The 15,447-nt window shown below is 38.8% G+C and overlaps 2 protein-coding genes and 1 long non-coding RNA gene across 3 annotated transcripts; all 3 read left to right on the forward strand.

The window, feature by feature from the left end:
* The first annotated feature begins 4,740 nt into the window (after window positions 1–4,740).
* On the forward strand, window positions 4,741–5,312 carry LOC141907886 (uncharacterized). The gene is made up of 3 exons (XR_012619554.1): window positions 4,741–4,826; window positions 4,917–5,005; window positions 5,153–5,312. It is a non-coding gene; the product is annotated as an uncharacterized LOC141907886 (long non-coding RNA).
* A 375-nt stretch (window positions 5,313–5,687) lies between these two features.
* LOC141907667 (uncharacterized) lies at window positions 5,688–7,098 on the forward strand. Its single transcript, XM_074797385.1, has 4 exons — window positions 5,688–5,761; window positions 5,838–6,155; window positions 6,510–6,760; window positions 6,921–7,098. Exons 1-4 carry the CDS (start codon window positions 5,716–5,718, stop codon window positions 7,032–7,034), a joined length of 729 nt encoding a protein of 242 aa, XP_074653486.1. The 5' UTR covers window positions 5,688–5,715; the 3' UTR covers window positions 7,035–7,098.
* Window positions 7,099–7,397: 299 nt separating this feature from the next.
* On the forward strand, window positions 7,398–14,851 carry LOC141907427 (uncharacterized). Its single transcript, XM_074797065.1, has 12 exons — window positions 7,398–7,472; window positions 9,401–9,592; window positions 10,448–10,672; window positions 11,118–11,336; window positions 11,551–11,697; window positions 11,920–12,273; window positions 12,353–12,438; window positions 12,816–13,035; window positions 13,202–13,510; window positions 13,579–13,899; window positions 14,201–14,451; window positions 14,608–14,851. The coding sequence occupies exons 1-12, from the start codon at window positions 7,403–7,405 to the stop codon at window positions 14,674–14,676; spliced, it is 2,463 nt and encodes an 820-aa protein (XP_074653166.1). The 5' UTR covers window positions 7,398–7,402; the 3' UTR covers window positions 14,677–14,851.
* Window positions 14,852–15,447: the final 596 nt, after the last annotated feature.

Here is a 15,447-nt window from a genome sequence, read left to right on the forward strand (position 1 = left end):
GTTTCTAGTGAAAATTACTTTCATTTTGGGGATGTTGGTATTTTTCTCTGTTATCTAAATCTAGCTTCTAGATGTTGGCCCCCCTCCCCTAATCAGGGAACAAAAACAAGAAAGATCCTTCGTGCGCAGATATTTCTGGACGGGGTAGTGAAGTCAGCTGAATGCTCTATGGCAATCGATGATACTTCCGCTTCCAGGCAACCCAGAATCAGTACTACCGATGCGAACTCTGGAAAAGATATATTTATGCTCTATTCAGTACAACGGGCAGGCCATTTAGAATCAGTACCAATGGATTGACGTTCGCCTGGGCATTAGATAAACCATTCCACGAAGATACTTTGTTCATCGCAACCAGTGATTGTCCGGCTCATCCAAGAAATACAACATGGTACGTCATACACGTTTAGTTTCCTTGTTGCAGTATACGCGTTAAATTCATTTATGTTGCCACCATCTGAAGGTACGTAATTTGTATTCTAAACCTAACGGAATACCCGTGATTCATATAAATGAAATGATTTATGATGGTGCAGTGCAAACTCTCGTCTACGTTCCTTTTAAGTTTTCTTGAAATGATAATACATTTCTAAAAAAAATGAATACGTTCATTCAGGGAAGTTCTGAACTATGCCTTACAGTGCGGAGAGACGACCGGTGACGGCGTCAAACTGAAAAGACCTAGTCGTTCATATTGGAGTATCGATAAAGATCCGAATAATTTACCTTTCAAAGTTTACAATTTGAATCCCGCGACGTGGTACGGATGTAGGGTAAGTACATTCTAGCGCCCGTAACCTTATTTCAAATTAACTCGTCGCATCGGGAAGAGCTTTGTCTACACATTTACGCTTTTTCAGCATTTACCGTACACATACATATTCTTTTAGGGAAGTGCTTTGAGTAAGAAAGTTTAGGGTCCCAAAACCTGTTATATTTACGTCTTGACAGTTGGTTGAATCTCACTCAGAGCCACAAGTGGACATAGAAGAAATGGCATACGGATCTCAACCTTGGAATACTGACAATAATAATATGTAACACTCTGTATTATAGAACGTATAAACACTCAATTTTCTTTATTAACAAATGTTATAATGATATGATATACTTATACAGCCCTTAATCAAGTAACTTATCCTAATCTAGTAATTAATCAAAAGTTGCCCAAAAGACTCCACTGCAATACGCTAAGTGTTGATATGGCTAAAATCGACAAAAGTTGTATTCAGAGCCTAAAAGTTCATTTCAGGAGGATCTTAAATAAACTAGTTAGTTTAGGTTTAGTAGGTGCTGAAATCATCTATATTGCACCATTTAATGTCAGTAGATCTCTTTGAAATTGAACCGATTTTGAACGTTCGTCATACTTAATTTTTAAGTGTCAAATGAATGTTTTCTTCCATCGTATCAATCGCAATTTTCTGACACGATTTTTCAAAAAGACTTTAAGAAACACCTTTTAGATATTCGTTCCAATAGTTTGTGTTATTATGTGATTTTTTGAGCCCGCCAGAACCGTTCCAGCGCTTTTATTACATTGGCAACTACTAGGGTACTGTGTTAGTCGATGTGCTGCACTACGGCATCAATAATGGCTTATCAAAATAATAATCGTATCAAAATAATAATTACAATTGTTTATTTTGGCGTTTTTGGTCTTGAAATATATATCTCATGACTTTTGTTTCGACTATCAAATAAATATGATATTTTCTGGAAAATGCAGTTTTTTTTCTAATAAATAATTCAATATATTGCTTAATAATTTCACGATTAATTCGATTAGGTTTCAAATCCAGGTGCATTTTAAGTGTTGTTAACTTTCTTTTTGGGGATGATGGCATTTTTCTGTTCCCTTATCGTGGCTTCTAGATATTTTCCCGCTGAAACAAAAAAGAAAAAACAAGATATTGCCATCATGTGAAGAAATTTCCAGACGTAGAAGCTAAGTATGTTGAATGCTACTGTGGCTGTCGACGATAATTCCGCTTCCAGGCCTAACGAAATCAGTACTGCCAATACGAACCCTGGAACGGCCATATTTATCATCTATTTAGTTTAACGACCAGGTCACTCGGAATCAGTAACAATAGACTGTCATAACATGAATCATCCCGCGAAGCTACTTCATTCATCGCAACCTAGTCGATTCAGTGATTGTCCGACTCGTCAGGAAATATAACATGGCGCGTCTAACATACGCGTTTAGTTTCCTTTTTGCAGTTGACGCGTTAAATTTATTAATGTTACCACCGACAGAAGGTACGTAACTTTTGTTCTAGATCTATTTCATGAAGTTAATGGAATACCAATGATTCGTACTAATGAGATGATTATGATTAAGGTGCAGTGCAAAATTCACTTTTCTTTTTAGTTTCTTCTATTAAAAAAAAAAAGAAATGAAAAAGATCATTCAGGGAATATAGATCTCGGTATTTCAGGCACTTGTTTCGGGAATAGCTGCACGGGCTGGTCGTGCCATTGCACTAAATCTCAATATGGCAGGCGCTTGCAGAAATTCTGTCCATCGAAGTCCGCAGAAGAAGGCTCTCTTACGTGTCCACCATCAGCACCGTACTGCGAACCGATTTCCAATAGTGAGCTCTCCTGGCAATGGAAAGGACCCGGATGCCAGATAGGTAACGTGATAAGAACTATAATGAGAACAATTCACTATAATACAACAATAGCTAATGATATGAAAACGGTTGTAGAGGTTTTATGGCCATGTACTATCAGAACTATGGTTATCAATGAAGAACGCCCGGTTTTTACATAGCGTCGTCTGAAACTTTGTACCAGTACCCCCAACCAAGATGATTTTCTTTCTCTAACAAAAAAGAACTTAGAGAGCAAGCTGTGGTTTGTAAATTGCTTTAAGCAACATCTTTGGATATCACGTCTTGGCCACTTTCTACATTCACCTACAATATACATGTCTATGGTATTTCGTTTTGCGTTGATTTGATTCATTGTTTTAACTGATTTAGGTCATCGATATATGTCTAGAAATATATGGAACATCGTGTATACCCCAGTTGCGCCTAGATTGGCTCGAAATCTATCGTAATTGACATGGCTGATAATAGTGCTAATCGTCACCAAAACTGAATTAATATAGGCTGATTCTATTTTACGAATCACGACTTGATTTTCATTACGTGACGTATAATTCCATGGAACATGGTGTTATTACGAATGAAATATGAATGCATATGTTTACCTTTAAACTGGTTTTAGGGAATTTGGTAATATCTCAATAGAGCAATATTGTTCTTATTTTGGTTTTTAAGTTATCTTATTTTCATGTAATTAAAAGCACAGAACAATTAAAAGTAAACATAGAAATATGCACTTTAATTCCTACAAGCGATTCGATTTTAAATTAGTTTTCACAGTATTTCATTCCTTCGTTGAAATCGTTTATGTCTTTTTCGTTCGTTCAGGTAACATAGCTAAATCAAAGATGGCCAGAATGTCTTCTGGCTGGAGCAGCGACGATGCACGCAACTGCGTCGACGGCACTACATCCGATTATTGCGAAACGCGCCAACAACGAAATCCATGGCTGATAGTCGATCTCGGTTCCAGATACGTGGTACACGAGGTGAATTTTTGGTATTCCACGTATACTGGTTATTATTATTGTTCAACCAGTAACAGTAAGTATTTACCGCAAGTTCTGCGTTATAGTTCCGCAGTTGAGACTACCCAGTCCATCGATTCTTGCAGGTTCCTTCTATGACTGATCTAAGAACCGAGTTCATTTTTCCCCCAGGAAAGCTGAGGTGGAGATTGTTACAGAGTCGAGTCGGTGACAGTAACAACCTGACTAATCCATTGTGCGCCAATTACACTGATGTAAAATACGAGTGCGGTAACCACGTGTCTAAACGTTGCAACGAGGCGTTGGTAGGGCGGTATGTTTCCGTGCAAATGATGGCTTTTCAAAAATTAAAACTCGCCGAAGTGCAAGTTATCGGATTCAAATATATAGGTAACTGTGATCGCGGCATAAATCAAAGCAAAACTGCAACAAACAATATTACTAATAACAAGCATTGTACGTCTGTTCATATAGATCGATCGTTGTTCAACTTAAAAATATCATCAAAGAATGTTTCAAATAATGTCAAATAATATTCAATGTCCACTTTTTCAGATCCGAGTCAATGCACGTTTCCAGGCTCGTTCGGTTGTATGGCTGAAGCTCAGTGCAATCTAAAAGTCCCGAATAGAGTCGACTATTTGACCGGTTACTGTTATAATGGCTGTAACGCGAACTATATTGGCAAATACTGCGATAAAGGTTAGTCTTGTGTCATCCTACGTGTAAGGATAAGGGCGTTTCTGCTAGATCTGGACGTCCAGGTACGAATGACAGTGCACCCGTCGGTGTGATAACTTTCAACAAAATAATGACATTTCCTTATGGTATATCTAATCATAAACATGTCTTACAGCATTCAAGTTGACGGGTAAAATGAAATTGGTTAGCCAGCTCCATAGCGTTGAAGTCACGATAATAAACCCACGAGTACCGAATGGCAATACGGATTCAGGAAAGGGTTCTATACGTGTGGGATATCGCATCCTTTACAGAAAAGCCGGCGATAAAGACTGGATCGTCGGAAGAACTGAACCACCATCAGAATCGAGTGTCAGTAATCATATCATGACTCCGATGAGAAATGAAGTTATTTCAGGTCTTGCTGCAAACACCCTGTATGAATTCATGGCCACGGCCCGGAAAATCGACGCTAATTTGAACTCGACGTTGACTGAGGATACTCTGAAATCATGCGTGCGTACATTGTGCCACGGTAATTTCCGTTTTACTATCAACGCGTTTATTTCGATTAGTAATAGTTGAAAATTCGATGTACTCTTCTTGTTTTTATCACGATTGATAGAGCCCCTTGTTGGTCCTGAGATTATCAGGATAAAGCAACAGCGAGAATATGCTGACTCACCGCTGTTAACCGTTAACGTAGAATACAAGGTGATTAGAATTCCAAATATGATTGCCAATTCCAAATAACACGTCCATTTTAGGAAGCTGAACCCATTACTGATTCGTTAATGTTGGTATTCTTACGTGAGTCGGAGATCTAAGCGCGCCATTGGCTTTCTTCATCATTTTTTTCAGATCATCAAAGGAGATCAGCGACGATGCGAGGCACCGGGCACGATCTACACAATTTTCATACAATCAACGAAAAATGATGCGTGGACGAATATCGTCCATTATTACAAAATTTCCGGCCTGGAGCCTTTGACGAAATATCGAGTGAAAATCGGTATCAAGAATAAAGGAAATGTTAACTTTGTCTTCGGCAAAATTCGTGAATTCATGACAGGATCGGCAGGTATTTCTTTTACATTACAGTATGTTAGTACTTGATATAGCTTATAACTAAGGCGTCATCATTCTTCTACGCTGATGCAGTTACCCATTTAACGGCGACAAATACATCACTCGGTCTGAACGCTTCCTGGAAGACCCCCGTTCAACTTCGACATCTACAATTCAACTTCACTGGAGAGTATCGAATGATAAGCCGGTTAGCGTGCCCGAAACAGAGGTCGAGTGAGAAAACACGAGGATGCCCATTCCCAACCGATATCAACGAATTAGAACTAGTCGAACTGCAGAGCTACGCCTATTACGAGGTGATAATTACTCCTGTTTCGCTTAACGACAAATCCAAAATGGAACGAGAATCAGTTGCATTAAATGTTACTACAAAACAGTCAGGTAATTGAGTTCACGTTCGGTTGGAAATCAACACATTTTACATCATGATGTCACACGACTACATTACTTTTTCTAGCTCCGACTGGTACCCCTAGACCAGCCGAGATACGACCACAATTCGTGAGCTTATCGACAATCAAGGAGACAACTTTGGCACATGTCATTTTTTACGAAATATCGTGCGAATCGAGAAATGGAAACTTCATCGGTTTCCACTTCAAACTATACGAAAAAAACTCCGGTGAATTAATACGGGAAAATGTCACGACGAAAAATGATTATTATATTGAACATTTGGAGCCGTTTACGACCTATTCGCTAAGCTACACCTGGACGAACGAAGCCGGTGAAAGTCCGCAATCCGATGCCACCGAATTCAAAACAGACGAAACTAGTAGGTCACATATATTTCATCAAGATACAATATATCATAAATTTACCAACTTTTCTATTTAGTGAAAAGTAGTTTTCATGAGCAATATATGAGGTAATTCCCTAAGAAAATATCTGATGCTATCTGAAATAGATTTTTAGCAGAAAATGTATTGCTCGAGGTCAATACCCGAGATAGGGGAAAGAATCGAAATTCATCATGGCGTTTATGTAAGTCGGACGGTAGACTAATATTTTCGAATAAAGGTTTTGAATTCTAAATCCCATTTTGACCAGTTCTGCTCGATTTCTGCTCGCACTAACAAAATGATACTAACTGACAAAATGATACTATGTACTTGTGTACTATTTTCAGCATTATTGGAAGTACAGATGAAAATAAACCCTGTTGATCGTAATGAACACAATTTGGACTTCACCGTCGATTTTACGTTCGAGAAAATCCGCGGAGAAGTTCTAAACTATGCCTTACAGTGCGGAGAGACGACCGGTGATGGCGTCAAACCGAAAAGACCCAGTCGTTCGTATTGGAGTATCGATAAAGATCCGAAGAATCTACCTTTCAAAGTTTACAATTTGAAGGCCGCGACGTGGTACGGATGTAGGGTATGTCAGCTTTCTAGAACTCAAAACAAAGGTTTATATAAGCACGTTGCAGATGTAATAGGTCATGTATGTTGTTAAAATGCTTCGCTGTTATTTGATTCAACACTCACTCCGATCACTACCATAATGATTTACTCGCACATAAACATATTTATTCTAGGGAAGTGCTTTGAGTAAGAAAGGATGGGGACCGTCAACGTCTTACGTCTACGTCTTGACAAAAGATCGAATTTCATCCGGAGCCACGCGTGGACAATGGGAGAGCAGCAAATAGATCTGCCACTTAACATTAGCATATTGTCGATACTGAAAATTCATATGTAAAACTCTATTCTAAAACGTGCAAATACAGTACACTTCTTTTCATGTTTAAATAAATATCATCATTATAAATGAATACACTTATACAGCCGTTATTGATAATCAAGTAATTCAAATGTTTTCTAAATAGATTCCACCGTAATACGCTTACTTATTTGCGATCAATTTGTAATTGGTTGGTACGGTGCTTAATTTGTTTAGGCGGCGCGCTATCGTCGCCTATTTAGGGCAAACAATGTTTTTGTCGTTAATTCTATCATTATCCGGCTAAACTTGTCGACTACTGAGTTGAGTTACGCATTGTAAAAACCTCCAAGCAAGATGTGGGGACAGTATCTGTGCGGTCTCCTTGCGTTAGCGGCTGCGCTCAATGCAGTACAACACGCTGAAGGTAGGCCTATGTATCGGTTAGATTTCAGTCTATTGTAGTGAATAACATCGATTATTTCAAGTACTTTCATCCAATTTTTTTGTGGGATTGATCAAGCATTCTAACCTCGATTGAGTGCAGGAACCTATTTTCATTGTCAACTTGCTGGTCTAACCAGAATTGGCCATATCCGAGGCCATTCAATAGATCTCTAACCGAAGAAGCCCAATTAATTACACGGTGATCGCGTATGATATCATTTATCATATGCGTATGATAGCATTTGATTGTACATCAGCTTAGTTAGTTTCTCAGGTTTCATTTTAATTATATTAAGCCAGTATTTCACAATTAACATTCTTTGCTGGATACATATGGGATATTGATCAATTTCACTAAATACAAAATTATCAGGTGTTGAGTTTTTAACTCCCAGGAGGTATTTATAAAATTTGAGAGGGATTCTCTCCAGTTTTCTTTGTTCCTTGAAACCCCATATTTGTTAGCCATAAGTTAAAACAGGTACTATAAGGCTGTTAAAGAATTTGATGGCTAGCCTGGGTGTAACTCTTGGATACTGAAGAAGGTATTTTATAAAATTATAGTATGCTGATACTCCCCGAGACGCCAGACTGTTGATAGTTACATTATGTCTTCCATTGAAATTGAATTCCATACCTAAGTATGTAAAACAATTAACACTTTCTATTAACTTTTTCATCGATCTTCCAGACAAAGTTTCTTACATTGACTGCTTTTCTAAAGACGACAATTTTCGTTTTTCCATAATTAATTCCGATATGCATTACATGACTGTAATTAGAAATATTATCAAGGGCACATTGAAGTCCCTCTGGAGTCTCGGCGAGTATAACCGTATCATCAGCATATAACAGTAATAAGAGTTCGAATGTACCTAAGTAGATTTCATCATAATCAGTGCTTTTAACATGTTCTTCCATATCATTGATAAAAAGATTAAAAAGAAGAGGGGATAAACACTCTCCCTGTCTTACTCCAATGTTACATACAAAATACTCAGTGAAATTGTTATACTGCTTTACGCACGATTTCGTCGTTCTATACATGGAGTGTATTATTCTAAGGATTTTACCAGATATACCATTACTATGGAGTTGGTTCATCAAAATTGACTGATCAACCAAGTCAAAAGCTTTAAAAAAATCTAGGAAAGCAGCATAGACTTTGTTACCCTTACTAATAAAAGGATTTATAACTGAATTTAGGACAAATATTTGATATATGGTGCTGTATGAAGGACTAAAACCTGCTTGCGATTCTGTGAGAACTGAAAAAGCCTCACACCAGGAAGTTAATCTTGTATTTAATATGGTTGAGAACAACTTTCCAAAAACAGACAGTATAGTAATGCCTCTAAAGTTATTCGCATTAGAAGTGGGCCCCTTCTTATGAACTGGTACTATGTATCCCATACTCCAACTTTCAGGATATATGCCACTCTCAAAAATCAAATTAAATAGAATAGTTTAGAGGTTTTTGAAATGATTAAATAAGCTGTTTGAATCAGGTAGTTTACATTCAGGCGTAGAACCTTTAAATTTTGTCCACAGATCTCTATGATTATTGTTGTCATTAAATCATTGGTACCGCCGACCAGTTAAATAAGTCGACGGTTCTCGAATCGTCGGCATCGTCGACCAATAAAGACGGTTGCCTAGGTCAAACTACAAAATAACACCTTTTTCAAAAAATTAGTGAAATTACTTGACGCACTATAATATGACCGTATATTGGACTTGACCCAGTGCCACATGATTCCTGCAGATTTGATTCCATTTGATTCTTTGTGAATTGTGTTGATTCATACATATGATCTTATCTAGACGATTAAGACGGACAGCTAAAATGTGATCTATATTGATTGTTTTTAATTCGGTTTATGAATGCATCGGTTGGTCATATTTTAGGGACCTGTTTCGGAAGCAGTTGCCCCGGTTGGTCGTGCCATTGCGTTTCGGGTACTGCTTCCCGAAATGCGAAAAAGGTGTGCCCTTCTTCAACGGCCGGACGTCTTAAATGCCCGGCGTCGGCACCGTATTGCGAGAAGAGGGCAAATAGTTACCGACATTGGGAATGGAAAGGACCCGGCTGTCAAATAGGTAAGTAGAGTTCCACTTAACCAGGGGCCAGTTTCTCAAGCGCTGGTTCCAAAAGAGAACCAATGAATACATACCAAGGTTGTCATTATGCCAGATATCCACGGGATAAACCATCTTTTGAGCAACTGGCTATACAGAAAGCCTTCATATTAGATGACGATTGCATTCCAACGAATGCCTTATTTTGCTATTGGCAGATAGTAGAATAGCGAATAAAGAATGATTTAAATGCATTATTTCCGGGGGTAACTACGACCAGTACTATAAGAGTATTTGATGATGGACGCGGTTACTGCACATAAATATCTGTTATTGTTAATAGAAATATAAACTAGCAACATTTATTTGCTGTCTGCCGTAGTAATAATGTGTATAATGAGTTGGCCAATTATGATACGTGAAACGTAAACATTCTAGATGAATACTGAATGTTGGGAGGTTTCTTGCGGAAAAGATCTAGAATATTTTATTCGACGACTCATTTTAGAATCTTGGAAAAAGGCTGAACAATCGACGAGAAAAGAGAAACGTTGCACCAAATGTGACTTTAGAAAGAAATATGATGGAGAAAGATCATTTCTAAAAATGTTTTCGCCTTAAATCCACGAGGGAATGATAAGGTCACGCCAAAAAATACTTTTTTTTGGAAAAAAATACTTTCGACCATCGAATGAAGCGAAATTGTAAAGAAACAATGCGGCGACGAAAGTCAAGGTTACATCCTAAACGTCGAATATATTTTTAATAAGATTCAGTACATACCGACTCATCGATTGCATAATAGGCAAACAGACTTTCATTTTTTCGTAAAAGGTTTTGATTTTTGTATTCTCTTTTCGTCGTTGCGTAACGTAGGTAACGTGGCTGAATCGAAGCAGGCGAGAATGTCCTCAAGTGGGGGTACTTACAATTCACAGATATACTGCTTTGATGGCGCAGTATCAAGCAGTAGGTACTGCGAAACGCGTAAGCAAACCAATCCTTGGATCATCGTCGATCTTGGCGCTAAATACGTCGTGCAAGCGGTGGATTTGTACTATTCGACAAGAAGTTCAAGCGCCTATTGTTACAGTTCTCAAAGTAAGTTTTCAGGTGAATAAGTAGTGCATACTAAGAATAAAGCAACAAATTGGAATGAAATTGGTTTGATTGACATTTGGCATTGAGCCAGTTGCAATGGGATCGGCCGTTCCTTACTGATTCGCAATCGAGACGTAAAGGATGACATTAGGATAGGTTATGTTTTCTTCTTATTCACTCATAACTCTGACGCTTGCTGGACCCCGTGCCGCAGTTGTCGGTTAGGTTACTGTTAAATTATTGATGTGTAAATGAGGGCAATTCCAAAACGCAAAGGAAGAAAATCATTGAATTTTCCAAAAAAATAATTTACGCAAAAAGGGTAAGCTTGCTTTGGTGATGCCTATATATCAATGTCGTACATATTACTTGTTTAGGTTTTCGACATGGATTAGGTTTCCCTAATTTCGAATATGAATTGCTTATGGTGAAACCTCTTTTTCAGGGAAGCTGAAGTGGCGTTTGTTGCAGAGCCGAGTCGGTGATGGTAACCATTACCATAATCCATTATGCACGAATTTCACCGATGTCGGGTACGGCTGCGGTAACCACGTGTTAAAACAATGCGACGAATCGTTGATAGGGCGGTATGTTTCCGTGCAATTGATGGGTTATAAAAGATTAAGACTTACAGAGATTGTGGTCATCGGATTCAAGTATATAGGTATATGTTCGTTGTCTTCATCGTCGAAATGCCATTCCGTGTATTTTGTGGTTTGTATTATTGCGCTGTGTGATGGCTCTGTACTCATAACATCCCAATAGTCGAAGTGTGAGCATGTATCTTTTACGCGTTAGCGGCAATAGGTCTCTAGATTGCAGAATACGTGATAAAAAACAACGATTCAGTGTCAGGATACATCTCACGTCTTTTTCAGATCCGAATGAGTGCACGTATCCAGGCTCGTACGGTTGCATGGTGGAAGCTCAGTGCAATGTAAAAGTCCCCAATAGAGTCGACTATTCGACCGGTTACTGTCATAATGGCTGTAATGCGAACTATATCGGCAAATACTGTGAAAAAGGTTAGCGTTGTCTCATCCTGCCTGCAAGGATTTGGAATTTTCTCCTAGATCTGGAACTCTAGGTGCAAATGACAGTGCACCCGGTTTACTATATGAGCAGGTTTTGTTACCTCCTTAATATCGACGCCTCGAACTTTGGATCCCTTCTTTATTGAATGAACATCGTTTACCTCACACCAAAATAACTCAATCTATTCATCTCTCATCGTTATACTTTTACAGAATTCAAATTGACGTATACTATGAAATTGGTTAGCCAGCTCCATAGCGTCATCGTCAAAATAACAAACCCACGATTACCGAATGGTAAAACAGATTCAGGAAAGGGTTCTATACGTGTGGGATATCGCGTCCTTTACAGAAAAGTCGGCGATAAAGACTGGATCGTCGGAGGTACTGAACCACCAGCAAAACCGAGAGGCAGTAGATACGTCATGGCTTCGAGGCGAGATATAGTTATTTCAGGTCTTGCTGAAAACACCTATTACGAATTCGCCGCGAAGGCCTGGAAAATCGACGCTAATCTAAATTCGACGTTGGACGCTCGGAAATCATACGCATTTACGTTATGTTACGGTAATTCCCTCTATACTGTTAATGCATATTTCGTTTGGCATATAAAAATTCAACGCACTATATTCGTTTTTATGAATAGAGCCACTAGTTGGTCCGGATGTCACCAGCTTGCGACAACAGCGAGATGTCGACTCGTCGTTGTATAACGTTTACGTAGAATACGTGGTAAATAGAAATCACAATTCAAAATGAGACATCTAGTTTGAGAACCTATAAACCTTAAACGGATTCGTTGATGGTGGTAATCTGCAAAGATAACACGTTTCTTTACGTATCCGAGCATATCCACTAAGCAAACCCATTGTCCTGGAATCTGCAACGAAAAGAATAACCCGGAAGTTATCTGCGATTGGCTGCGCAATGCCACAAATCAGAGCACGTATACATGCAGCAGCACTCACTGACAAGGGGGCGCTAGCTGACGACCTGGTTGTCGCAGCGTAAATACTGTTATGTTCCGTTCCGATGCTAAACCTGCTTATATTATATATGCGAGTCAGAGCTAACGGTTGTGATTTACTTCCTTCGACGTGTCTTTTCAGACGATCAAAGCAGATCAGCGACGTTGCAACGCACCGGGCACGATTTACAGACTTTTTATTCGATCAACGACAAATGAAACGTGGACGAATGTCGGCCAGAATTACAAAATTTCCGGCCTGGAGCCTTTGACGAAATATCGACTGAAAATCGGTATCAAGAATAAAGGAAATGCTTACTTCATCTTCGGCAAAATTCACGAATTCTTGACCGGATCAGCAGGTGTTGTTTTTTTTTAAATATTAGGTTCAGTTGATTATCAAAATCGATCAATTCTATGGTAGAAAGTTGCTTTTTGTAACACGGAACATTTTCAATTTTCATTATTTATATTAGATAATACGATTTTTTTATTTTCTCTCGACTCGCCTTAACGGCGCTGTTGCAGTTACCCACTTGACGGCGACAAATACACCATTCGGTCTGAACGTTACCTGGAAGACTCCCGTTCAACTTCGACATCTACAGTTCAACTTTACTGGGAAATATCGGTTAATAAACAGGGCAGCGTGTCCGAAACAGAGGTCGAGGGAAGAAACTCAAGGATGTCCATTCCCAACCGATATCAACGAATTAGAACTAGTAGAACTGAGGAGCTACGCCTATTACGAGGTCACAATTACTCCTGTTTCGCTGAACGACAAATCTAAAGTGGAACGAGAATCAGTTGCATTAAATGTAACCACAGAACAGTCAGGTAACTGAGTTCACGTTTGGTCAAAATCGGCACATTTTACATCAAAATGTAACACGACTATTTTCCAGCTCCGACTGGTACTCCTAGACCACCCGTGGTTTGGCCACAAGATGTGGGCTTATCGACGATCAAGGAGACAACTTGGGTACAGATACGTTTCAACGAAATCTCGTGCGATTTGAAAAATGGAAACTTCATCGGTTTCCACTACAAACTCTACGAGAAAAACTCCGGTGAATTAGTAGACGAAAATGTGACAGTGCAGAGTTCACGTTATTACATTGAACATTTGAAGCCGTTTACGACATATTTGCTGAGCTACACCTGGACGAACGAAGCCGGTGAAAGTCCGCAATCTAATAGCACCGAATTCAAAACAGACGAAACTAGTAGGTCACATATATTTCATCGACACAATATTGATTATCATTTTTGCTTAACGCGCATTATGTTTTCCCATTCAATAGCATGTTATTTACATAAGAATCGAGTTCCTTGTTGATAGGAAAATGTCTGAGGCTATCAAAAAATGTTTTGGCAGGGAATGTCATGCATAAGATTCACCCCGGACATAGAGGAAACATCTATCGCATCAAATAGAAATTCTGAGATTAAAATTTAATTTCGATCAGATCTACTCAATCTCTATAGACCTCACAGCTTATATGATATAATTTTTACTATTTTCAGCTTTATTGGAAGTAAAGATGAAAATAAACCCCGTTGATCGTAATGAGGACAATTTGGACTTCACCGTCGATTTTACGCTCAACCAAATCCGCGGAGAAGTTCTAAACTATGCCTTACAGTGCGGAGAGACGACCGGTGACGGCGTCAAACCGAAAAGACCCAGTCGTTCATATTGGAAAATCGATAAAGATCCGAAGAATCTACCTTTCAAAGTTTACAATTTGAAGCCCGCGACGTGGTACGGATGTAGGGTAAGTCAGCATTGTAGCACCCGAAACCTAGGTATATATAAGTACGTTTGGCTGGGAGATGTAATAGGTCAGATATGTTGTTGAAATGCTTCACTATTGTTTCATTCAACGCTCACTCCGGTCAGATTTACTCAACCACGTATTCATTTCTTCTAGGGAAGTGCTTTGAGTAAGAAAGGCTGGGGTCCATCCACTGCTTACATCTACGTCTTGACCGATGATTGAAGTTCATCTAAGGCCAGTGGACAAGAGAGGAGCAGCAAATAGACCCAACATTAAAATATTTCGAAAAATCTCTCATGTAAATCTCTATATCGACTTTGTTCAACGCATAGATACAAGTACTTCATTTTATCTTGAAACAAATATCGTAATGATATAATAAACATATACAGTCAGTCGGTTAAGTTACTAATGATAATTTACAAATTTTTCCAAACGATCCCACCGTAATACGCTATTTTCTAGTCTGATTTTCTTTTACTTTTCGTGCATTAATGAAGAACGATACTTTAGATCGAAGAGGGAAAGATAGAAGGAAAAACGTATTTCACATCAGCCGACAGATCTATGTCTTACGTTTATTACGGCAATCGCTCCACGCCGTAATGAATGGCTAACAATTTTGCTTTAGAATAAAGGCCCTTTGACGAAAACGATCGTAATTTGTAATTTGTTGATGCCACGTTTAATACGTTCTATACGCGAGCTGTCTGGTAAGCGCAAACAATTTTGTTTCCCGTCAATTATGCGGGTAAATTAGGCAGTCTGCTGAGTTAGGTTATCGTGTAAGTTTCGAGGCAAGATGTGGGTAGAATATCTGTGCGGTCTCCTTGCGGTTGCGGCTGCGCTTAATACATTACAACACGCTGAAGGTAGGCATCAGTTAGATTTCAGTTTATGTATGGTAGTAAATAATATTGAATATTAGTAGTTTGATACCGATTTTTTTAGGGGAATGATAGCAATGATGCATCGATAAACTTACTATGATGT

This window comes from Tubulanus polymorphus, chromosome 6 (assembly GCF_964204645.1).
Source record: "Tubulanus polymorphus chromosome 6, tnTubPoly1.2, whole genome shotgun sequence".
Lineage (NCBI taxonomy): Eukaryota > Metazoa > Nemertea > Palaeonemertea > Tubulaniformes > Tubulanidae > Tubulanus > Tubulanus polymorphus.

Excerpts from the sequence above, each read along its gene's own strand:
- LOC141907667 (XM_074797385.1), top strand. The coding sequence starts at position 5,716 with ATGGAACGAGAATCAGTTGCATTAAATGTTACTACAAAACAGTCAG. Across the intron at positions 5,762-5,837 it reads TGTTACTACAAAACAGTCAG|CTCCGACTGGTACCCCTAGA; the intron begins GTAATTGAGTTC and ends TACTTTTTCTAG. Across the intron at positions 6,761-6,920 it reads CGACGTGGTACGGATGTAGG|GGAAGTGCTTTGAGTAAGAA; the intron begins GTATGTCAGCTT and ends TATTTATTCTAG.
- LOC141907427 (XM_074797065.1), top strand. The coding sequence starts at position 7,403 with ATGTGGGGACAGTATCTGTGCGGTCTCCTTGCGTTAGCGGCTGCGCTC. Across the intron at positions 10,673-11,117 it reads CTATTGTTACAGTTCTCAAA|GGAAGCTGAAGTGGCGTTTG; the intron begins GTAAGTTTTCAG and ends CCTCTTTTTCAG. Across the intron at positions 13,036-13,201 it reads ATTCTTGACCGGATCAGCAG|TTACCCACTTGACGGCGACA; the intron begins GTGTTGTTTTTT and ends GCGCTGTTGCAG.